Source organism: Nyctibius grandis, chromosome 15 (genome assembly GCF_013368605.1).
Source record: "Nyctibius grandis isolate bNycGra1 chromosome 15, bNycGra1.pri, whole genome shotgun sequence".
NCBI classification, from domain to species: domain Eukaryota; kingdom Metazoa; phylum Chordata; class Aves; order Nyctibiiformes; family Nyctibiidae; genus Nyctibius; species Nyctibius grandis.
In genome coordinates, this window is record NC_090672.1 from 1,427,844 (window position 1) to 1,451,378 (window position 23,535).

Here is a 23,535-nt window from a genome sequence, read left to right on the forward strand (position 1 = left end):
TGGCTAAAAGCATTATTCACTACCCCATTACAGTAAATAATGGAGTGTTTCATCATCTGGGAAATGGTGTTTTTTTTACTTTCAACTGCTTTAAGAGGTTTAAATCCACACCCTTTTCTCCTTCAGGTAACAGCCATTTGAGCAGCTTTGGTGTCAGCTGCTGTCATTCTCTTTGACTGTTTTATTGTATAAAATATTCCTGGGCTCAGAAAAATGGGGGCTGCTGATCAAAGATGGGGGTTGCATTGTGTCAACATATTCCTTTAAAGGTCGGGCCTAAAGGTCACTCTAAACTCCTTGTCTTAGATCTTTCTATCACCTCTTGAGGTCCCAAACTCTCTAGCTTAGGCAAGGAACCTATATTTTAGCCAGTGGAGTTAGCTGGAATGATTCAGTTGTCACGGTTTAAAGCTGGGCCAGCTGTGGCAGATGCCCTCTGTTATTCCCCCCCCTCCCCCCAAAGGGAAAGGGAAAGGGAAAAGGGAGAGAGACTTACGGGTTGGAAAGTTAAAACAGTTTTAATAAACTATAATAATGAAAAAGAGTATAATAATAATAATAGAAATAATCAAATATATACAAATATATATACAAAACCAAGATTGAACTCCCCTGAAGTCAGCCACATCCCCACCGGCACTGCAGGGCAGGCTCCGGGAAGGCCCAGGCTGGGCCCAGCGACGGTCGAGAGCTGGACTCAGGGATGCACGGATCGGGATCGGGGGCAGCAGGAAAACAGACGGAGTCCTCCTTGGACACCGGCCATAGCAGAAAGAGAGCGAGACCCTCGTGATCTCCCCCCTTTATACCGAGAATGACGTGTATGGGATGGAATACCCTCATTGGTCAATTTTGGGTCACCTGCCCTGTCTGCTCCCCGCTGCAGCTGCAACCCCCCTTCGGCTCTTCACTCGTAAGCGGTGAGGAATTCAGCAGTGACCTTGGTTTCTCTAAGAATAAGTACAGCAAGAGCCTTACTGCACAACATCCCTACCGGTGCCTCAGCGATAACTACAAACTTCGGGCGTTATCAGTCCTGGAGGCAGACACTGTCTGCGAAAACATGCAGTTAGTTTCAGAAGGTGCAGTTACTTAGAGGAGACTTAGCTGAAAGCAAAAATCACTGAAAGGAAAATCGGCCTGGTTTAGGCCAAACCAGGACACAGTGCAACAGTGATGCTGTCACAGAGCCCAGAGCATCCTCACCACCTGCCCAGGACCCTTCTCTCCTCTTTGCAGAGCAGTAAGTTGCGTGAAGTGCAGAGCAGCCCTGAAGGAGAGAGCACAAGCGTTTGACCTTGCCCTTCCCAATACAAAGCATCCCAATGCAGAGCATCCCTGTTCCACATTGAGGCACTGGGCAAAGGGGTCCAATTGCCTCGTGAGGAAAGAAGCTGTCCTAAACGTGCCCCTAAACCCTGGGCAAAATGGAGCTGAATCCTGCTGTTCTTCCTTGCTTTTATGCAAGATTAACTGCACCAGTGGGTTCTGGAGGAAACAAAGCATTTGCTAAAAATAACCCCAAGCCATCCCATCTTTGTTCACTGATGCTCATGCTCTTTTCTTGGGAAAGGCAGAGTTATTATTTCTTGCCCTTGGGAGATCTGAGACCCGATTCTTTTTGTTGGACAGTCAAAACTCTGCCAGTGCCACTTTCTGCACCATATGTTGACAACAACTTACCCCTCTTTCTCTTTCGCAACCGCTGGCATGTGTCTGTAGCTGCCATCGCAGTGTGGGGCACCCCTCCATCCCCATTGCATCCTCCTTGCTGCAAAGCATCACATCCAGGCTCGCTGTGATGGGTACCAATGCTGTTTCCTACAGGTATTTGGACACAATGGAACGATCCCTGGCTGCGGGAGAACTGGTTTTGATTGAAAACCTGGAGGAATCCGTGGATCCAGTTTTGGGGCCATTACTGGGACGAGAAACAATCAAGAAAGGAAGGTGAGCACCAAGGAGGTTTAATGGCATATGGGAATGGGTTCTTTGTGCTGTTGTACTTTCTGTTCCTGATCTCAAATTGTGGATGTTCATATACGGCAGCACTAACATCCTGCCTTCAGAAGCGAGGGCATTTTTAAATCAGGCAATCACAGGTAATTCAGTCATAGGATGGATGGCTTTGAAATAAACCTGGATTTTTCATTTTGTTGGACAGTGTCAGTCAAGCCTCATATAAAAGAGAGACCTGTAATTCTCCTTTTGTATAGTGACCTTGGTGTCTGTAATTGGCTATCCTGACACTGAATTATTACCAAAATAGCTATTGCTGTTGTGAAGAAAAAGTAACCTTGGATTTTAGCAAACACTGCACCACTTAGGAATACAGCCGCAGATTTAAGCATAAAGAATATATAAGAGTTTCTTAATGAGGCCAAGTTCTTCATGGCAGCTGCTGGTCACCCTCCAGCCCACAGGAGGTCAGCGAGAAGGGCAGCAAGGGCATTCACTTTTTCCTTCTTCCTGTATGTAAAGTAAAAGAAGCACATTTTTAGTGTGTGCTCGAATAATGGCAACAAGTAAAACATTGTGCTTAGCGCTGAACTTTATTCAGGGACTCTTTTAATGTTGTTTCGTTGGCTTTTGCAGAGTGGAGTCATTGGCCTTTAGAAGGATATGTGTCATTCGGGCTTTTAAAAGTCTCTGCCACTGACAGCTTCGCTGCTCGCAGGAGCCCAGCACGGGCTGATGTCTGTGCCTTGCAGTGCAGCCCTGCTTTTGGCTTTGTGCAGTAAATAACAAAAAGCCTGTTAAGCTCTGCCTTTCACATAGTTCCTTGAGGATCATTTCTTTACTTGCCCGAAATACCCTAGGACGATGTAAACTGCTGGGAAAAGCGGGCTGTCTGGAAAGTTTGCGGGGGAAAACATCACGAGAAGGGTGGCTGGTTGTGGGTTTAGCTCTAGGATGGATGGGAAGGATCATTTCAGAGGGAATGACAGTTCAGGTGAAGAGGATGGAAAATGTTTGAAAGTGAAGATGGGGGCACAGCAAATGTGGCATGACTCCTGAGCCCCCCTGCAGTGAAAACCCAGTCATTCCCTTTTGGGACTGGTTGTCTCTGCTCTCAAAACTCCCTGTGAGATCATGTGTTTCCTAAGAAAGGGAAAATAAGTCATAAATCAAATAAAGAGTCTGTGGGTTTCATTTTTTTCAGGACATGAGCCCAGACGCCACAGATGCTGGTAGTGCCAGAGCAAGAAGGTGGTTTTGAAGTCAGGGCTCTCGGCAGCGTTTCTGGATGCTGCCGTGAGCTGTGTGTGCTGTGTGAGCTCTCTCTGCCTCAGTTTCACAGCTATAAAAACAATTGAAGTGGCCAAGAGGACACCTAGTGAGCTGATGTTTGACTGGGAAGTGTATTCAAATTCCCATGATAACATCACTGTTCCCCTAACAGTTCAGCTGCATCCAGTTTCTCTTTTCCTCTGGTTCCCATGGGCTTTGTTAAACTAGGGCTCAGAGTATGTTGATTCCTGGGGTCTCTGTGAGCTTTAGACTTGATGTCCAAAATGCAGACCAGGAGAAAACGGAGTTTTCCTGAGTGGTGTTACCTCCCAGGAATGGCAGACAGCTGCTCTCCAAACCTGGCTTCGCTGTTCGAGCTCAGTGCAGCCACAGAGTTGGCCTGTTCTGGGCCAACAGACTAGGCAATTTTAGCCGTGGCTAATTAAAATCTCAGCTCTGAGAGGCTTCTCCTCCATGTAATGCCAACTTTAGGCAGAGTACGGCCTCTATAAAAAGCAAAGAAGGGTTTGTGGTTGAACTGGCCGTCCTTCTGCTGGAAACTGTGAGCTTTCTCAAATAGGATCCAAAATTCAGGGGCAGTGGTCTGGGGTTTTTATCCTAAATCAGAAGTGTTTCGTGTGCGTCCAATTTAAAATACTTTTTGCTCTAATAGTGATAGCTATGTGAAGAATGCAAAGTCCAGTGCTGGTGGATGCCATCGACTGATACCACCAATTGTCTTTGGATTAAATGTCCTGGAAGAGACGTGTGCTCATGCTCCTTTTGGTCTAATTTCAGGTACATTAAGATCGGGGACAAGGAGTGTGAATTCAACCCTGCTTTCCGTCTCATCCTCCACACGAAGCTGGCAAACCCCCATTTCCAACCAGAGCTGCAGGCACAGTGCACCCTCATCAACTTCACCGTCACGCGAGATGGCTTGGAGGACCAGCTGCTCGTGGCAGTGGTCAACATGGAGAGGCCTGACTTGGAAGAGCTCAAGGTCAGTAGCTGCGAGTTTACACTGGGAGGTACTACTACTACTACTACTACTACTACTACTACTACTACTACTACAACAAAACAAATAGCATTTCATGTGCAAGATTGCAGAGATTGTGGAACTTATCATAAAATTGAGAGATTTCCCTTGACTTGATAAACATTGAGGATTTTTTTTCTTGGGTCTTTTGTTTTCTTGGTATTTTGGGAACACTTAAACTGCAATTTTAATTTTTTTCTCCAAAAATTTAGGTAAGAATCTCTCTCTTTTCCTACTCTTGGAAATGGAAACTGAGATTCTCATTATATGAGGTTTTTCTGTACTTTACAGATTTAATTTTGGAGTTAGGATTAATCTCACTTAATTTTAGGCATTTATGGTATAGGATTCCCACTGTAAACATTGTGAGGCTGGTAATGAAATTTTCCTGTTCTGTTTTTAACTCCCACTTGTTTGTAACAGGCCAAAATGTTCTCTCTCTTTCTCTTTTTTAATAAGTATGGCTTCAGTTTCAAGGTCATTTTTTGAATAAAATCCTTTGTTCTAATGGCATATTTAGCAATGTAAAGAATATGTATAATACTAAATATTTATTGAGACTGGGAATAAATTTAGTGCACATGTTCAGTCAGGCCAGGCCAGTTTTGTAATAATCTTTTCATTTAATGAGGTTCTAAAGTACGTTAGCTGTACAACTTTAATGATGCATTTAGTTTTAACCAGGCTCATGTGCTAACGAGCCAAAAGATGACATCAAAAATCCATAATGAACTGATTTAATGTGTAAGCCATGGCTATCTTGCTGAGACCGTGAGAGACCCAGACCCTCTTGATCAGGCACCCCTCGCACGCACTCAGCACCAGGTTGCAAACACTACAAACGGCAGCTTTCCTTTGCTGATTTTCACTGAAGGGAGTTGTGGGGGGTGACCACGGTTAGCATAGCGGTGTCATTAACTGCTGTTATGTTAAGGACCGTTCCTGTTAGCCTCGGCAGCATCGCTGTTAATGGTTGCTGTCACAATAACAAAGACAAATTCAATATCATGTGCAGTCAACAAATCCACAATTAGGCTCTGAAAATTAGTAGCTCAAAATCGACAGCACTTCCCTCCCATGCTGTGTAAGAACTATATATTAGAAAACAGTGAAAATGATGTAAATTAGGGATCACGTCTTTTGAAGTCACTTCTTCAGGGAGTGCGTGTTGTGGAAGAAGAAGGTTGGGCACAGGACCAGGGAAAATGCGTCCCCGGGTGCCAGCTATGCCACTGGCTGTGGGGTATATGGGGCAGTAGTCTTGCTTCAGAAAGCACTAAGCAGATACAGATTTGTGTGGGATGTAATTTTCCTTTCCTTTAAGAATATTTAAGACCTTTTCCTCTATACGACCACAGCAAGATAATACCAGAGCCCACTATCTCTGCTCTCCTTCTCATCTACTTCCCTCCTGCTTGAGTCCTACTGCCCCAGGAGATATCAGGGAGGAGAAAACCAGCCTGGTATTTAAGATGTTCTGCTGGAACAGTCAGTGAAAAAAATCTCTTCACAGCTGGGATAAAAGCAGAGATTTGTCTCCTTAGACCTGGTGAAGGGGGCTGGCAATGGCTGCAGGTGTGGTGACCTCTGCGGGTGACTGCTGGCCAGGGGCTCAGTACCTTCTTCTGCCTCGAGTCCATTTACTGATGTGAAAAAAGCTACTAGGGCTGTCTGGTAGCTGGTGGGAGCTCCTTGAAGACAGAGATTTGAATCTTTGGATTCCCCAAAGGAGAGGCCTCTGCTCTAGGTGTGTTTTAATCCATCTTCTCTACCCTGGGACAAAATAGACAGACGTTTGGTGTTTGGGGAAGGTTTAGGTCTCTGGCTCGTGGGCAGATGGAGGTGACTCCTACAGTACTGCACAATAGTTACTGAGCACCAAATCTTGTTATGGGCAAAGATGGAGCACACCTTATATGTGGAGCCCAGAATTTATTGTTAATAACCTAATCAAAATTCATCAAACAGCTATTATTAATCCAAATATGATAACACTTACAACTTTTAAATGTTTTCTCAACACGGTCTGTTTCCATAATCTTTTTCTTCCTTGATTCCGTGTTTTTCAGTCTTTCTGTTCCTTCTTACCTTTGAAGCTATCTTTGTCTGATTCACAGGATTGCACTCCTGTTACAATGGGTGTTCAGAGTTCAAGACTACATTTGCATTCTGTTGATGTAGTGAAACTTGTATTCTTGTTAGAATATTTACTTAGTGTACTTGTACTTACTAATTGCTTAAAGAAGTATGTAGGATACGTTCTGTCAAGACATATCTGGTCCATCTTGAAGAAAAGAAGATATCATCCTTATCTACATCTAGGGAGGCTAGCTTGGAGAAGAACAAAACCTTACCTACATCTAGGGAGACGTGGAGACTAGCGAGAGGAGGAAGAACAAAGGAGTATCGCAGAACACAAGGACTTTGATGTGTGGTCTAGTTAATGTAAAAGAATAACTATCGTCTAGTGTAATTCAACCTTGACAAAAGTATTAGTTTTAGGATGCCCTGAAGTAAACTATGCTCATTATAATACATTATAATACTAAAAGTCACACCCACAGGTCAAAAAGACCCCTGCCCAGGTGAAGACCCTTCCCCTGAGCATGCTTAGGTTGTAGAAGAATGACTAAGCATTTATGTTAATTGTAATTAGATATATTAACCAATGAAAAGAATGTTATGCAAACAGAGGGATGATTTCGTGTAATTCTTTGTGTACAAAAAGGTGTTGGGATTCGCAGTAGGTGTGCTTGATTTGTGGATGATTCCACCGAGCGCCCTGCGCAGAATAAATACAACATCTCTCCTAAGCGTGTGAGATTGGTTAATTGTATGCCGGGCTCGAATCCGCTTTTTGACCAACACTACCATATTTTCGTTCTAGAGACAGATCAATCTGTCTAGCATAAGTACCTTCCCTGACTCTAAATTAAAGCCAGGCTAAAGCAGGTTAAGGCAGTAGTGACCTGGCTGTGAAACAACCACAGCTAAGAGAAGCTGAAACCTCTTTCGGCCAAGGCAAGCAAAGCCAAGTCCTGCGACCTTCCCTCTCAGACCAGTGTAAACCCTCTGGCCTTTAATTGGTGTCATTTGCAATTACCTTTTACAAGGATGACTGTGGTCCATGTGCTGGTGGTGCTGCCTGTGGTCCATGTAGTCTTACCAGGGCTGGTTTCAAGTATCTCCCACCTTCACTTCACTTCACTGTTTGGACTAAAGTGTCTCAGATGGGATTTGCCTCAAATTCATTGTCTGTTTAGTGCTGATAACAACCTTAGGAAGAATATTTCGACAGCTGCGTCCCAAACTATAGGTGGATAAGCCATGAGTTAAGGTCCTGCCTTGCTGATGCAGTAGGTAAAGTGTGTGTGAAAGTCCCTGCATGTTTAGGCTGTGAATGGACAGTGTTGAGGTTTTTCTTCAGGAAAGAGTGGATTGAAAATACAGTTTGTTTGTTTGTTTTTTCTCTGGGTTGTGATGTTAAAATAATACAGTAAAACCAGCAGAAAGGACAAGGAGAGGAAGGTGGTTACCATGGCTGAGCCTAGGAAGGGGTTGGTAGTGAATCCTGCAAAACTGCCCTGTAGCTCTGGTAAACTTTTTTTTTTTTCCCACGGAACGAAATTTTGAAGGCTCTCAGAGTAACCCGTTTCCCAGAAGTAGTGCTGTTATATATCAACTGTGAAGTAACAGATAACGAGCTCCATTGCAGAAATAAAAAATTATGACCTTGCTACTGCTGAAAACAATAGCGTGATAAAGCTGCAACAGATGCAGGCTGTTGTGGGGAGTACGGCATTGTATGCACTAAGGGTGTGTTTCAGAAATTGCATGGTGATTACAAGCTATTGGAGCAAAAATCACACACGTCCTCATTAATAACTCCAGGGCTTACAGTCCATGGTCTGGAATAATAGCTTGCAAAATGTCATTTTTCAAGGCATGCTGTGCTTGAATGACAGGAACGCACAAAATTAGCCATGTTAGTTTTCTGTTTCAAGACTTGTAAAATATTTACCACCGTGAGCAAACGCCTGTGTGTAATGCCTACAGAACAGGCCTTTAAAAACAGCCATTTATAGCTGAAATACCAATAAAGGGCATGCTTCGATGCACACTCTGCTGAATGCTTGGATTGACATTAACATGGAATGAGTGCATGTGCAGCAAAGTATATGAAATTTCAGGCCAAATATTGAAAGATGACTTATTAATGAAAGAGTTAGTTAATCTGCTTGAAAACCTCTGACAACAGAGCAGATACTGCTGACTCCTTTATGTGTTGTGGGATTGCAAGAGACACATTTCCCATTTCTGGGGCTCTTCCAGACCCTGTAGGTGGTTGGAAGGTGTGGGTATGTTTTCCAAAAACTGTCTTTGGAGCATTAAATCACTTGGCTTATGACACTGAATCTGTCATGTGCCAGTCGCCGTGGCCCAGAACTTGTCTCAATTCCATGTGCACCATGTCTGCTGCTTCATGGAGCTGGGTATTTTTTGCAGGGCTATAAAACTCTCTTTTGCAAGTTACTTGAATCTCTTGGTTGTGTCACTTAAATACAATTTGAGGATTTAAAACTATGTGTCACACAGTAGTGTTTTATGTACCACGGTGTTAGCGGTTGACTTCATTTATGTAGAGAACAGTTACCAGGCTTATATCTTAGCAGCATCCAAATCAGATGCACAGCTTTTCCACAGGATGTTTTCTGTGATAACGCTAAAAATAGGCATTCACAATTCGACCATATAGTGGAATTACATAATATACCTGAAATCCAGGAAAGATGCCATTTCCCTGAGCAAACATATAGAATAGGGCAATCACATTTCATGGGAGAGAGCCTATTCTGGAGGGTCAGTTCAAAAAGGAGCCAGATAAGAGTCTTTGTTTTCACCATGACCAGCATTAATGACCAGTATTTCTGCAGAAAGAGGGAAATGGAACAAATGTCTGGGGATAACGGAGGGGGCATTTCACAGAAATGTGACCTTGCTGTTCTTTTTGCCATCAGGTTTTAACCCCATGGTCCTCATTGCTGGTGTGACTGGTGGTGTGCAGTGGCAAGTGCAGAGGTTCACCAGGAGGGGTGAGAAGCAGCAGGGGCTATCCAGGATGAGTTGAGCCCAATAAATAGATCATAGAATCATAGAATCGTTTTGGTTGGAAAGGACCTTTAAGATCATTGAGTCCAACTGTTAACCTAACACTACCAAGCCCACCACTAACCCATGTCCCTCAGAACCACATCTACACGGCTTTTAAATCCCTCCAGGGAAGGCGACTTCACCACTGCCCTGGGTAGCCTTTTCCAATGTTTGACAACCCTTTCAGGGAAGAAATTGTTCCTGATCTCCAATCTAAACCTCCCCTGACACAATTTGAGGCTGTTTCCTCCCGTCCTACCACTTGTTACTTAGGAGAAGAGACTGACCCCCACCTCGCTACACCCTCCTTTCAGGTAGTTGTAGAGAGCGAGAAGGTCTCCCCTGAGCCTCCTTTTCTCCAGACTAAACATACTCAGTTCCCTCAACCACTCCTCAGAAGATACTTCTGACGGAGATGCAGGATATATGTTTGAGATGGGGGATGAAGGTCTTTTTCCTCCTGATTAATGTCCAGCATTTTAATACATTCCTAGTGAAAGGCCTCAGTTCTCCTGGTGCTTTCTGTGCTGTTCAAAGTTTCTCTGAGTTGATGACTTGTTGGATATAAAGTGATCCCCAGAGCTTTACCCGTGCCCAGGAGTTGCGGAGAGCGGGAGTAAGCAATATTGGACTATGGCAATTGTCAGTCAGAAGCCTGTTCCCCTGTGAAGGTGGTTAATCCTTACCTTACTGTGTGTTTTGTGGCTAAAACTTTCTGAATTTATTATTTGCAGTCAGATCTCACAAAGCAACAGAATGGATTCAAAATCACCTTGAAAACATTAGAGGACAACTTGCTCTCTCGGCTGTCATCAGCGTCCGGGAACTTCCTGGGAGACACAACATTGGTGGAGAACTTGGAGATCACTAAACAGGCAGCTGCAGAAATTGAAGAGAAGGTACAAAGACAATGATAGTCTAGAGAAAAGCATGTGTGTGATGTTATCTTTAAGGATTTCTGTGTGGAACTTAACTGCTTTACTCTGCCAATCTCTGCCTTTTCTGCTGAGCAGAGAATAGAAAATGGTATAAATTGAAGTGCTCTCCATTCTGGACAGCTTCAGGCTATTTAGTTCTTTGGAGCTTTTGTATGTTAAATGGTCTATTTAAGAACAAGAGAAAGTGTGGATGCCTAATGTAAAGACAATAAAATTTACACAGTGTATCAAGGCAACTTTAAACTGTTCCAGCATAATCCTGAAAACATCACACTTCCTCAGTTAAGCTGGATTTTAGTACTGACCGGGGACTGGAATCTGTTGAGTTTGTGATCTCAAGTAAATCTGCAAGAACTTGTGTATTTCATACTCTTCCATTCCTTAGAGTATAAATCAGTGTTTGTATTAGCTGTGCAGTATCAGCATTGCCACCTATCTAGTTCACCTTGCTGGGTAGATGGGGTTAGTTAAATGCACAGTGGTTTTCCCCTGCCACTGAGGAACTTGAGAAGTGTGGTTGCCATGCCAGGATTGCGTTAGGACTCCTGTATGGCCATTCTCAACTGCTTCCTTCTGCAGTCCTTCCATCTTCACAGCCCACGCTTCTCCTCCTCCAGCCCACTAGCCCATGCTGCCTCGATAAGTTACCCATGTGCTGGGGTCAGGCTGGAACTGGCCCTCACTTCCCAGCACTGTAGCCCCAGCGACCAAGGAACTACGTGTTCCTCCACATTAAAAGTCAGAATTATTTCTGCTATTTCTGTTTGTGGTACATCAGATGCATTCAGCTCCCTAAGGAGGGTTTGCTTGAACCCTCAAAGGGGATGCTGAAGGGATATTTTAGCCCGGCAAGCTTGACATCTCCCTCTTGAAGTAAGTGTTCTTGTAGTGCTTCCATTTTGAAACAAGTTGTGTTGTAAAGCTGGTCACTGCCAGCTCTGTGGCAATGGGGATGTATTTTGGAGTTTGCACTTGGTTTTTATGAGTTTGGTGCCCACATGGAAAGCTGTCTCAGGGCCCTGTTAGAGGTCTGCTTCTCAAGTCAACCCTTACTCTGTTCTTGGTCTGTATACCCAAAGAAAAATGTTCATCCAACATTTTCCTTCCTAGGGAAGTCCTCCCTGCTCTATTTATGGAAAGCAACTGTCTTCCCCACCTCTGGCTTTTATTTTACTAGATTTATTAATCATTTTGGGGATGGGATATCTAAAAGTTAGTTGCCTAAGTCTAAGCTACACTCTAGGCTCCCTTTATAGCCAGTGGAGAAACATGGGTGCTGCTGGAAGGGGGACTCATCTGATGTAGACAGGTGATTCATGGCCCATGTGGATGCTTGTTTCTCCCGTAGATGTTAAAGCTGCTCTTCAGGGGAGTCAGATATTACAGTCCACCATTGCTCATGGAGATGTGCAAGCAGGCTAACTCCACACATACTGACATGTGCTGGTTGCACACAACAGATTAAGGCTCAGTCTGTGCTTCATTGGGAAGGTTTGATGTGCCCCAGCCAGATGGGCTCACACCAGCTCAGGTCACGGCAGAGGGAGACCCAGTGGTGTGCATTTCTGGGGGGGCTGTGTCCTGCCCTGCTGGCTTGTACAACATGTGCTGAGCCCTTTTCTGCAACATGCCCATTGCATGGTTTGCTCAGCTAGCTGGATCAGCACTGGTTCGGCAGCAAGTGTCTGTGTTGCAAGGCACTTCTGACTGTACATAGCCAGAGCCCAAAATAATCCCTGAGAGGCTCGAGGATGTTGCTTTATGCTGCTGAAGTGGAATGAAAGAATGAACAGGACTGAGATGATAATGGGGTGATGTATCTGCCAAAAGGATTTTCACCATGTCCGTCACAGCAGCTATGCAGACACCTGGCCAGCAAGGTAGGGGTGTGTTAAGTGCTGGTGAGGAAAGGCGGCAAATAGCCATTATAAATTAGCCGTTCTTCGCCTTGGGGAAGCTGCCCTGAGAGCAGCACTAAGTCTGTTCAGCCCTGTGTTATTAATGATCTGCACAGGAGGGGGGCAATTAGCAGGAGAAACTCATTGATGAGAAAAACAATTCCAGTTAGTAAAGAGCAGAGATCCTACTGAGAAGCCTGGAGGGGGCTGGGGAAAGCAGAGCATTGGGCGACAGGGTGGTAAATGCAGTTAAATGGAGAATATGCCAGAGGAAGGGGGATGCTGGGAGCGAGCGGCTCAAGCCTGGCTGCACCATGGTTTGGGGGAGCAGAGGCTGGTCCCTGCAGTGGCCGCATGTGCGTTGCCCACTGCTTGGCCTGAAGTCTTTGTGGCAGATGATGTCAACCCTCCCCTGGGCTGCATACCCAATTTGCAAAGATGTTTTCACAGTAACTTTGTTCTGTGTTTTCCTCACAGGTCCATGAGTCTAAGGTGACAGAAACCAAGATTAATGAGGCCAGAGAGCACTACAGGCCTGCCGCCGCGCGGGCTTCTCTGCTGTACTTCACCATGAACGACCTCCACACCATCCATCCCATGTACCAGTTCTCTCTGAAGGTACTGTCCCCATGAGCCACAGGGACCTCCCCGTGCCCACGGCTGCACGAGGCAGTGCCGCTGCTTCTCTCTCCTACTGAGGTTCAAAGTCATCATCTTGGGCCTCTTGGGGATATCTGAACTCCCAGACAGAAAGATGATCTAACCTAAACCATTCTGCTGCTTTGGTTTTATGGAAAAGTTTCCTGTAATTTATTTCTTTATAAGTCTACTTTACATACATCCTGTAGTTTATTTCTTTATAAGTCTACTTTACATACATTACTCTTAACTTGTGTTGCAATAGCGTTTAGCGCTCGTTGGGAAAGATTTGTCCAAAACTCACTGCAAATGCCGAGCAGAGCTCGTTCATCGCTGCCTTGGAGGAAGGAGCAGAGTTTCAGCAGTGCCTGCAAAGACCCAGTGAGGAGTGATCTGAATGCCAAAAGAAAAGGTCCCTCTGTGTTGAGTACTGAGCGTGGGCCAGGGTCCCTACGTGACTCTGAACTTGCCAGTCAGCCCACCGCATGTGGTTAGGTTGGGATTAGGCTAGATGAGCCTTAATTAGCTTTTCTTTCTTTTGCTTAGTTTCTTTCTAAGCAGTTGAAGTCTTGGAAAGACACAGTCTGACTTAGCGATGCATTAACATCCTTTATTATATATATAACATCCTTTATTACTAAAAATCCAGGAAGTTTCTTTGCAAAGAAAAACCTTGCAAGCTATTTGTTCTTTTTTCCATATTCACAGCCTTGGCCTTGCAGAACAAGATGAGCGATGGATTTAAAAGATATCATCTGGGGAAAGAGCCAACAAAGTACTTTTTTTCTATGTATTTAATATATTTATGCGCAGAGATTTTGCACAGCATTTGAAGTCACTTGCTCCATCAGTTAATCTTTTCTTTATACTTACATTGGTTCTGTATCTGTGATGTCATCAGGGTCATAATGCCTGTGCAGATATTTCATAAGTTAACAGAAATTGCCGCAGCCCTTAACAATTATCCAAGACCTTGATGTTGAAACAGTCCTGACTTCCTAAATGACACAGTATTAGAACATCTCATCACTCTCTAAACACAGTCCTGCCCCACTGTGACCACATCACCAGGGATTTATTGCCACCTTCTGTACAAAAGGCAAGTCATTCCTACTTCCATCTCTACAACACAAGAAGGGTCCCGAGCAGCTGGGCTTTCAGGAGCTTGGATGCTTCCTACATTACAGTTTCAAAAGCCTTTCAGGTAGCCAACAACATGGCATGAAATCTAACTTTGGGTTAGTGTCTGTGTATGGTTGGTGTGAAGGAATAGGTAGTATGTGCATTGAACGTTCACCACCTTTTGGTATGGGCCCTCACACATGCTTATCTACAGTCTGGAGAAGTACTCTGAAGGGCTGTGTTTCTGTTCTTGTCACAATGTTGTGTGGCCATCAGACAGACAAGCAAGCCTACAGCCTAAAATGGACTAGAAGTCCAGATGGGATTTATGGGTGTGTTACCACCCTTGCAGTGTGTCTGCTGGCAGTGTCAGCTAGAGGCATGCTCATGATGGCAGTATGAACCCCCCAATGGGGACCATGCTGGAAGAGAGACCACTTCTTGCCCTGTGGTCCTAAAATAAATGTAGAAGAGACATAGCCAAAGGGTCTGTGCTCCAAAGGCCTTGCTACTTTTCTGTCTTGTCTAAATAGACTACGCTTCCCTGCATAGCAAGTGTAGCTCTGTAGTACATGGACATGTCACACGAAGAACTAGGAATGATGTCCCTCCTTTGGAGAACATTCTGACCTGGAGCTGTTCTCACCAGAACACCTGGAGAACATTTCCAACATGACAGGTTGATTTCAATGTAATTATTACTACCCATAGTGATGTGGCCGAACCATCCCGCTTGCCGTGTGGCAGCAGAGCCCAGTGGGAAGCCAGTAGCTTTTGTGGGAATGAGAGCATGGCCATGTTTTCCAAGTTTCTTGACTATCTTTGAGACACAAGTGCTTCTTTTTATGGCAGGTGTGAATTGACTGAGACTCCACTTTTCACAATGGAGGAGCTAGATCTTCAGAACGAAATATACGACCAGTAAAGAATTCATAGTTCATGCCTTTGCTTCATGTTTGGGCATCACTTATCAGTTGTTTTCTGTTCCTTGACTGGTAGGAAGTGGGGTTTCTTTCAAGCCATCCTTTCTATCTTTGAAGCTGCTTAGGCAGGAGGTCCCCTCTTTCTGTGCTCTGCATGTGCTGCCCAAGACACTGGGGAAAGTCTTGGTCTCTGAGCAGCTTCTAAGGACCTGCTGCAGTAAAAAAGAAGTGCAGACAATCCCTTTCTTGGCACACTAGTCTCGATAGGTCTGGCCACAAGAGACCCAAGGGCCTTTAGGGGTATTTATTGAAGAGTTCCAGTTTTAATGTTTTAATAAATTAAAAACCTGTTTTTAACATAGGAGAAAGGTATTTTGGGGATAGAGGGTTAAATGAGATGGCATCCTAGTCTAGAACTTCTTCCAAATTATTTCTTACCTTGACAAATGACCTGGTAAGTAATTGAGAAGAGAATACAATATTTTGAGCCTCATCCACAAGGCAGCTTTTCTTTTTGATACCTACAACTCATATGCCGAAATAATTTTACCAGGAAAATGTACGGAATATCTTTTGTGCAAGGGTGCCCTTTGAAAGATTCATTCCTTACACATACATAATAGATACAGGAGTTCTGAGGTTTCATCTTTAATCTACGTTTCCTGTATTTTGTTTGTTTTATGTTTTGCAGTTAACATTAGCAATGTGTATACATACATAGAAAATTATTGGGTGAAATGTTTTTATCTAGTAAATTTTGATGACAGATCATAAAACATTGTGTAAAGACACACAGAAATGATTTTAAAATACTTACCACACAGCTAGAAGCCCATTATAAATTGGAGCACACAAGATTTATATGTGACTCTGCAGCATGTTTTAACACAATTTAAAGAAATGTAAGCGGGAAAATCCATTCTGCAATTATTTAATAATGCAGTAGGTATCAATGTAACTTTAATTTGTTGAGGCATCATTTTTCTTTTGTAGAACCCTAAAAATAATGCTGCCAAAACAGTCATGCCTCGTCCAGTTGGTGCTACTAGTTTGTATTGGCCTGGTTATTTCCTGTTAGCTGGGTCCCAGTGTATGGAGCCTTTGCATTGCTAATCAGGACTTAGTTTTGTTTGGTTTTTTTTTTTTCCTTTTTTCCAGTAGCATTTGATAATTTGCTAATGGGTTTTCCTTGGGCAGCTCTGAAAGTTTTTCGTTTTTTCTCATTTAGATCCGAAATGTTGTTACAAGAATCCTTAGTATCTTATATGAGTGTCATTCTTGATGCATGCACCCATCCCTGAGGGGACTTTACTGACTGGTTAATCCCGCTTCCACAAGGTGAAGCCCTACCTGCCCTTCTCATCTAGTCCTTTGCTGAATCCAGACAATAAAATATTCATTGGACCTTTTTTTTTTGTATTTAAGGCAATTGCTTTTTTCTAAGAAACATTTGTGAAATGGGAGCTATGCTTTCCTCCGGGAATGCCACTGCCTTTTGGCTCAACGTTCACAGAGGAAGTGGACTGCGTAATCCCTACAGCAGAACATACTTGGTCAGAGAAATGTTTCCCATATCCACTGTGTCTTAATTCAGTCAGCCTGTCTCTGCACCACTTTCTCAAGCCCAAGAGAGCACAATGTCACAGGGAATGTCATCATTGCCTCGCTGTATGTTCCTGAAAAAGCAGCTATAAAGGCAGATGGAGGGTCTGGTCTCTAGATGTTGTTCTCCTGCCTCTTGGAGCTGGTGGGCCACACTGCTGGGCAGATGGGAATGCTTTGTGTGTGGCTCCAGAGGTAAAGCATCTGAGTTGGCTTGACATATTGCAACACTGCAGGTGACACCCAGGAGCATGCAAAGAGCATCTAGAAACCATCCGTGTCTTTCTCCACCTAGGCGTTCAGCATCGTGTTTCAGAAAGCCATTGAGAGGGCACCTCCAGATGAGAGCCTCACAGCACGCGTGCTGAACCTCATCGACAGCATTACCTTCTCCGTGTTCCAGTACACAGCTCGAGGGCTGTTTGAGTGTGATAAATTGACCTACACTGCTCAAGTTACCTTCCAGGTAAACACCACCGTTTCATGCAATTTGTATGCAATGATTTATTTTACAGGCAAAGATACTGGCATGCAGAGAAAGCTCAACTGTCACAGCTGTGGCCTTCAACATCAGAGCAGTAAATACAAGGGCTGGGGAACTGATTTTCTTCTCTGCCTCTCTTGCTGATAACAGTCACAGATGCTGTGTTTGATTTGCATTATGCTGACAAATGGTTGTTTGAGAGAGTAATACCTGCTTGCAGGACCTGAAAAAAAAAGGGCAAAACAAGCTGGTCTTGAAGGCTTATTGGCTTTATCCGAAAGAAATGTGTGCTACATAGCTGCTGTCTTTTGTCTAGTACGTTAGCATAATTTTTAGTCCACGACCTTTGTATATCCCTATGCTGAAATCAAATTCAATCAATAAATAGTGCTTGGCATGATGTTGCAAAGTTGTTATTAATTTTGTGCAGTGAACAACTGTGTAAATGCCCTGACATGTAGAATGCATATATGAACCACGTTTGAACTGCTCAGACACTGTGCAGCTCTAGTTAACCTTGATTCAGTGATTGCCATGACGTTTTTTAATTCTATGTAACAAAATACTGTGTGTAAAAGGGAAAGTAAGTATATATATATATACACGCACACATATATATACGTATATAAAAAAAATGGACATATTTAGTTAATGAATTGTCTATGTGTAAACAGTCAGCTTATATTTTGCAATGTCAGCCTTAATCTGACCCAAAGGATACCTACATTTTCTAATATATATCTCTAAATAAAGTATTTGAGTAGCACACATTGTGCTTGTAACTACATTAAGTATCAAAAATAGTTAATGGGTCACTTCAAGCTGTCAGGAAAACCAGCATCCACAATTTCAGTGTGTGGAGGTAGTTGAGTGATGAGGCACAGGATCCTCCCATGTAAAAAAGCAGCTGGCTCTTGAACTGAGTAGCTCATTACCATCGTTGGTGGAAGAGGTGTCAGGCACGTTTCAGATGCGTTTCCCAGTAGGCAATAATGAGATAGAGATTAGGATCTGTGACGAGGAAATGCCAAACTTGCCACTCCAGCACCGCTCTTTTTCCACCCAGAATTGGTGTTTAGGGTTTTGGAGTTTGTCTCTGAGATTTCAGAAGCCTGGCGTTGCACTTGGCTCCAGCTGTGTTCACGAGCCTTCATGGCTTTCCAGAATTACCTTGAACATTGCTCTGGCAGTCTTACTCGATGTGTTCCCGAAAGCCACCGTTGATGGTAAAAACATTGTTTTTTGGGCTGAATCACCCAGGTGCTCTCCAGTGTTTGAGACCTCAGGGACCTACTTATTCTCTTGGTACCATGAGTTTTTCTGGGAGGGGTTTAATTTTGTTTTGTTTTGATTTTGTTTGTTTGTTTGTTCTAAACATTCTCCACTTACTTTCAAAATGGAACAAGGTGGTGAGAGATGGACAAGACCTTGGTAGCGTGTGGTAGGGATGCATGCTCTGGTTCTTTTCAAGGAAGTTACCTATTCTCTAGCTGCAGATATCGGGCACAGGGACCTGCAGTACACCCTGCAGCCTGTGTCTCTGCTGGCAGCGACTTCTACTCAGCGTGCTATCTATGAACCTGGATCACAGCCCTTGCTACATAGTTTTCCCAAACTTTGGTCCTCTTACGTTGCCAATCTCCATACTCATTCCTGATCCTCTTTTGTGGAGATCCAAAGCACCTACATGGTGTGTTTCATCACGCCTGTCCAACATGGGGCACTGTGTACTTTTAGCCACACATTTGGTAGTCACATGAGTTGAATAATTAATCTGCTAAAGTATATTGCTGCTCTGTGTCCTAGCTGCTCAAGGATATCTTGTTTGTTTGAAATTACAGATACTTCTGATGAATAAAGAAATCAACACAGTAGAACTGGATTTCCTGCTAAGATACCCAGCACAGACCAGAGTCACAAGCCCTGTGGAGTTCTTGTCTGATCACTCCTGGGGAGGAATCAAGGTATCTGCTTCACTTGAACTGTGTGAAATCAGCATCCCTTATCTCCTCTAAAAGCCTTTCAGCAGCCTTCAGGTTGGTCCTTATAGCATTTGGTGAACAAAGTTCTGACCGTACATGAGAAGTAGCACTAAAATGCCACAGAAATGGAGTTCTGTAGGTACAAGACTGACTTTGTGGGCTTTTCATGACTGTACCCCTGATGACCTGTGCATTCCCAAGAAGCTGATTTTTCCCTCTGAGATTTAGGCTGCTTTCTCTGTAAGACAGGAATGAGAATATCCTGTGGTTTTTGTGGTTATAGATTGTAAAGGACATGGAGATCTTCACTGTATTTGGGAGGAGGTGGGAATTTAAGGTAGATATGACCATCCGCAGAGATGTGCTGGGGATAGAGTAGTGAGAGCTGACAGACCTTCTGCAGGAAAATACTGTCATGGCAATGAGAAGGTCTATCAGCTGCCATGTGTTTGGAGTGAGAGGTAGGGAAGAGCATCCCAAAGAGGTGTGAGTTATCTCGTCTTTGCTTCTGTTTGTCAACAAATGTGAAATGTGCTGGATTTGGATGTGATTCAGCAGGGTGTGATTTGTTTTCTGGAAGGGGTCAAAATCTTCTTCAACTTAGGCATGCTCATTCAACACCTTGTTGGATCTGAGATCGTATCTTTTGTTTTATTGTGGCTTCTGATCAGTCTCTGGCACCTGCTGTGATTTAAGAATCAGTTTATAGCATGCTGCTTTTATGGGAAATATCTCAGGTGGTGTAAAGTAGAGAGTGAAGACATCCTGGTTTCATTGGGATAGTTCTCAGATTTTCATCTGGGACACTGGTGTTTCCCTTCTCTCCCTTTTACCATGCTGCACAGAGAATGTGTCTGGTTCCTGGAGGGTGACCAGGCAAAATATCTTCATCCAGGCCCAAGACATCTCTGATATTCTTTTCCTGTTTGTATTGTTTTCTGGGGCTTTCCAGAGTTTTGCAGGAGCCGTGGCTTATGCTGCCACATGCCTTTCTAGGCAAGTACATGCTAGTCTGTGCCTCACTTGGCAAACACTGTCTTTCAGGGTAACACAGAGTTAGAGCTCTAAGCTGCAGACTGCAGTTCAGAAGTCAAATGAAGCTGATGTTTCTAACCCAGGTCACCCATATTGATTTCAAATGGTGGCATGGAACAATTCATGCCAGATGTGTCTACTCTGACCAGGAGCTATCATCTCCATCTCTTCACTGGCAGTGAGGACGATGCCTCTGCCTCATTCTGCACATGCACGCAACCTAGCTCACATTGAAAATGTCACTATCACGTTTTCAACCATAAAATAAGCTTGAAACTTCTCACTAAACCAGCCCTGTTCATCCTCGGAAAGGCATATTCCCATAATAACGTAGGAAATAAAAAAAATTCTATGCCCTTTCTTTGATCATCTTTTGTTCAGTGGTGGCATTTTGCTGTTCAGACAGCAGCAGTTTTATTTTTGTTTCTCCTTTGAAGGCAAATTAAATGGACGCTTAGGGTCAACACACACAATCAGGGGAACTCAGCCATCAAGCCCATGAAGCACATGCTTTGCAACAGCATATTTTGTCTTTGGGCTGTGCAGTCTGTATAGATTGTAGATGTACATACACATTGTCGCTTGAAATCTCAGGCTTTCTCAACTCTACGTTGTCCCTGCCCATGTTCAGCATGGGGATATATAGGTTGAATGGTGCATTTCAGTCCCTCTGGAGTCCTTCTGGGTTTGTGTTCTTCACTGCTTGGGAGCGTTCTGCACCGCAAAGCTTCTTTCCACTTCAGTCCTCTAAGTTTCCTCTGGAAGGTGAACTTCCTTCCACCATAGGTTTCACAGGTTTTGGGCTCTGATTCTCATTTTGGAGATCCTTTTATGCAACTTAGGAAACATATTACTCTTCTATTGCCCAGGGATGCCTGTGCTAGTCCTGCCTGCAGGTGGTACATTCTCCAACTGGACACTTTCTAAGTTTGCAATGAGTTTTCTTCTCTGTGAGATATTCGCTTCTGTGCTGGCCAGTTCCAATTCAGTGTGGGTGAAATGGCCTTTCATGTTCCCATGTGCTTCATCATGATTGTTGCAACTGCATCACTTCTGTGATGAAGTTGGTACAGTTGCCAACTCAGGGTCATAAACACCAGAAGCAACATCAACTCCCAGTCATTCATTCTTCAGACTTTATTCTTGCATCACTATTTGACATGTCCAGGAGAACAGGCATTTCTGTGCACAGAGTGTCAAAGTACATAGCATACTTTGACAGAGCTTGCTGTGAGACCAGCAGTAAGGATCTTCTGCTCATCAGAGCTCAAACAGTGTCAGTGGCATCACTGAACAAGGTCTTTGCCCCTTCCCCAGCTACATGCCCCAGATTCATCCCCACCAGCAGCCTGCACTCCGTCATCCCTCAGCCATCCAAAACTGATGCAGTGTTGGGTATTTATCACGTAGTCATTGTGTGCATGGAGTAGCTGGAGACTTATCCTGAGGTAGGCAGGAATTGAGAGTGGACTGTCACCTGAAGTTGCTTTGCAATAACTGATTCTCTTTGAGATGAGCCCTTCCCACTCAGCCTCCTCTCTCCCACTGAGTCTCTCGGGGTTTTTGGTTGAGATGGAAACTGTGATGCCAAGAAGATGCTGCTCTGCACACCCTTCTGCTGAGCTGTGAGATGGCAGGATGCAAATGTGTCCAACTGTGCTGCACGTGTCAGGTGTCTTCAGCCTCAGCGTGCATCTGTGCTCCCCATGAACTGCACATCTCAAAGTGTTGCAGTCACTGGTCAATAATCTGCACTAATTTTATGTATTTCAGGATTTTCAGATAGCGAATTATCAGATACGGAATACTCTTCAGATTGTATTTTGTGATGATTGTAGTATTGATTTTACTATAAATAATATAGCTGGTGTCAACTTTATTAGTGTTTATGTTCTATTAATATATGTTGCTTTATTAGCCTTCGAGTTTTTGGCAACTCCAGTTACTTGAGGCATGGTTTTAGTACAATCACATTTTGTCACAGGCTGCTGTAATTAGGTTAATTAGTCATGGCTTCTATACAGCTTATTAGCAGGCTAAAATCTCCTTTTCTTTCATCAGGAAGATTAAGTGCTGTAATAAATTGTTTCTTCAACAAAGCTTGAGCAAAGTACATTTCAGATTCATATTTCAAATTTGAAGTGGAATTTAGCATTCTGCTAATTTTTCACAGAAACATTGAAAATTCTCCTGCACAAAGTGCTCCTTTTGTCAGGGGCTTCAGGCCAAGACAGTGGTGCCAAAAGAAATCAATATTGATATTTGTAGCCCATTCTGTGCTCTCCATTTTGGGCACATTAACATCAAAGGAAACCTCGTTAAATGTTGAGGACTCTGGGCATGCAAATAGCCTTGTGTGACTTGGTTTATTATTTGTTGTTGTTTTTTGATTAATAATATATATAGGCTAATAGTCCTTTGCAGTTGTGCAGCTGTTTTCAGCTCATGATGCTGGAGCATCTGACACATGTGTATGACTTAGTCTTCCAGCTTCTTTTAAGTTTGGTAAGAAGTTTCACAGAGCTTTTCACTGTAACGTGTGTGCCAGGGAAGCTCAATATTTACCACTGAATGAAGAAACCCATGTACCTCTCCAGAAGGGCATGGTTTGTAGGGAAGGGTAATATCTTTTATTAGAACTGCTGATAGACTTGGAAAAAAAATAGGTAAGTTTCAGGCTTTTTAGTGCTTCTTTAAGCCCGAAACAGGAATTGAATTCAAACTAGGTACAGGTTGAGAAAAACGGCGCTGAGCTTAACTTGATTCTATTCATCAGTCAGCCTATATGGGAGAAAAGGCAGTACCTGTGGAGCCCCTGTGGAGGCACATTAGTTAGCTCTGGAGCAAGGGGAGATGTTAGCAGAGGACACAGTCATTAGCCTCAGTGCAAATACAGCCTCTGCAGGGTTAGTTAAGAGCAGGAAGGGGAGAAAATTGTATCATTTAATGAAAGCAGTGCCTTTGCTGAGTCCCTGGCTCTGATGTTCAATAGAGTTGGTTGTTTCAGTTCTAAGGCTTGTCTTTTGCAGGTACTTAATAGTGATCTCTTGAGGAGTCAGAAGTATTCTTTTACTCTTAATGAGGTTTTCTGTCTTTTTTCAATTTCCTTTATTACAGTATGTTATACTTTCCTCACCCTCTGTGTTCCCAGTACCTATTTTGAAAGTTTTTATTTCTGCTGGTACTTCTGAAAAAGTTTTTGTGTGCATGCAAGGTGGTCCATTTCTCCTGACTTGGCTGTTGGTTACCTTACCAATGAATGTGTGGGCACACCTTAGACCACAAAGGTGCAATGATGCTACTGCTTGAACTGCACAGGATGTCAGGCCACAGCCATGTGCAAATGACCATTTTGATATTCTTCTTGTGTGATTGAACTTAACATAGAATCAGTGTAGAGATTGTCCCCTGTAGGGCTTTTCCCTCATTTTTTTCTTCTTTCCTTCACTGGAAGGTCTCCAGTGTCATAAGATGAAGGTGTTGATACC

At 43.6% G+C, this 23,535-nt stretch overlaps 1 protein-coding gene across 1 annotated transcript in view; it reads left to right on the plus strand.

The window, feature by feature from the left end:
• DNAH9 (dynein axonemal heavy chain 9) overlaps nucleotides 1–23,535 on the plus strand; it is a 207,577-nt gene that overhangs the window by 126,794 nt on the left and 57,248 nt on the right. The window contains exons 54-59 of the mRNA XM_068413544.1: nucleotides 1,828–1,950; nucleotides 4,030–4,234; nucleotides 10,159–10,323; nucleotides 12,738–12,878; nucleotides 16,842–17,012; nucleotides 18,872–18,994. Coding sequence (XP_068269645.1) covers nucleotides 1,828–1,950; nucleotides 4,030–4,234; nucleotides 10,159–10,323; nucleotides 12,738–12,878; nucleotides 16,842–17,012; nucleotides 18,872–18,994 — 928 coding nt within the window. The remainder of the gene's footprint in view (nucleotides 1–1,827; nucleotides 1,951–4,029; nucleotides 4,235–10,158; nucleotides 10,324–12,737; nucleotides 12,879–16,841; nucleotides 17,013–18,871; nucleotides 18,995–23,535) is intronic.